General features: G+C 31.5%; 1 protein-coding gene across 3 annotated transcripts in view; it reads left to right on the top strand.

Moving 5' to 3' along the window:
* Positions 1–1,464, top strand: part of LOC108903484 — a 30,201-nt gene that overhangs the window by 26,886 nt on the left and 1,851 nt on the right. For 2 of the 3 annotated variants that reach the window (XM_018705691.1, XM_018705692.1), the window contains 2 exons: positions 527–571; positions 712–819. In XM_018705691.1, coding sequence (XP_018561207.1) covers positions 527–571; positions 712–819 — 153 coding nt within the window. The remainder of the gene's footprint in view (positions 1–526; positions 572–711; positions 820–1,464) is intronic. The other variant, XM_018705693.1, reaches the window with a different exon arrangement.

Raw genomic sequence — 1,464 nt, 5'->3', positions numbered from 1 at the left:
ATTTTTTTATATATTTTGCAAAAACTGTAATTTTGCAACTAATTTGTTAAATAAATAATTTAGCGTACACTCTACAGTTGGTAACATTTTATATGTTGTTTCTGACAACTTTACAAAGCGAAAAATAAAAAGTTCTCTCTTCCAGTAATTTTCGCGAAGTCGAAATCTATCTTGACTCCACTATTTACATTTAGAATAAAATTAATCTCTTTAATTTACAAGGTAAATTACAAATTTCTTTACACCAAAAAGTAATTTCAGTTTCAAACTAATTCCATTTTATAGAAAATCTGCGTTAGAATGGAGGAAAGTCCCTGATTTGTCCATTAATTCATATTTAGGCATTATTTTATTAAATGTTCAAATTGGTTTCCCTCCGATTCCGTACATTAATAAAATCTTTGCTTCACTTACGAACGAACATTTCGAAGCACTTTTTTCAATTTATTGAAATTTATGTTTATGTTATAATGTCACCAAGAGATTTGCGACTTTATAAGTAAGTGTGGCTTGTTGTAATTTTTAGGCGCCTTCACCCGCAGACAGTGGAATCTCCAGTCCCCCCATACAGGTACAATATTTGCTTTTAATCCAGTTAACCCTTGCATGAACTGTGCTTTTCCTTGTACTAACCCAGAATTTTCCATTGACGTGACAAAGAGGAATTGTCGCTTTGTTTTTTGTAAAAGTCTTATAAAAAAATTTTTTTAGGTGGAGTACGATGAAACGGTGTTCTCGAATAGGTCTTGTATATGTGAGAAAGTGGCCGAATACGTTTGCGGTTGTATGATGGCTATGTACTGCAGCGTAGAGTGTCAGGTAAGGATGTATCTGAAAGGATTAGGCGAATTAATTATTTTTACAAACATGCAAAATTGCCGTTTTAAATCCAATAATATGAACAAAATTGCTAAAACATTTTAATTTAAATTTACACCTATACATCATAGCAGGCTTATATTAGGATTTGCAGTTTTCAGTTATCTGATTTTCATTTGTTTGTACCTATATTATACACCAGGAAAATTGGCGAACATAAAAGAGAAACTCGAAAAAAGTCCTATCCGCGAGATTATTGTAAAATTGTCTAAAGGAACATAATACAAGACGTCTCTCGTCTCGTGAGTCAAAAACTTTTATTAGCTAACTTTTCTATTTAAACAAATAAGTGAGGAAAACAGTTTTTTCACTTTGCAGGGAAAACCATCAATTTTAGCGAAAAGTGACTCTCAGACAGCTTATAGGGAGTAAAATTATCTACAAAATGAGACTGGTTAAATTAAAATCGGTTAATAAACAAAAAAGTTATTGCAAAAAAACAAGAAAAGTGCCCATTTCTTCATTTGTTTATAACTATCGCATTTATTGTTAAAATTTTATAAAACCTATGACAAGTTGAGGGTTTTGTCATACTTTAAAAGTGTGCCAAAAGTGGGCGCTGTAGGTGCAATAGTTTTCGCACAA

This window comes from Anoplophora glabripennis, unplaced genomic scaffold, assembly GCF_000390285.2.
Source record: "Anoplophora glabripennis isolate ALB-LARVAE unplaced genomic scaffold, Agla_2.0 scaffold82, whole genome shotgun sequence".
Taxonomy (NCBI): Eukaryota; Metazoa; Arthropoda; class Insecta; order Coleoptera; family Cerambycidae; genus Anoplophora; species Anoplophora glabripennis.
The sequence above is the reverse complement of the archived record's forward strand: the minus strand, read 5'-3'. Positions and strand labels throughout refer to the sequence as shown.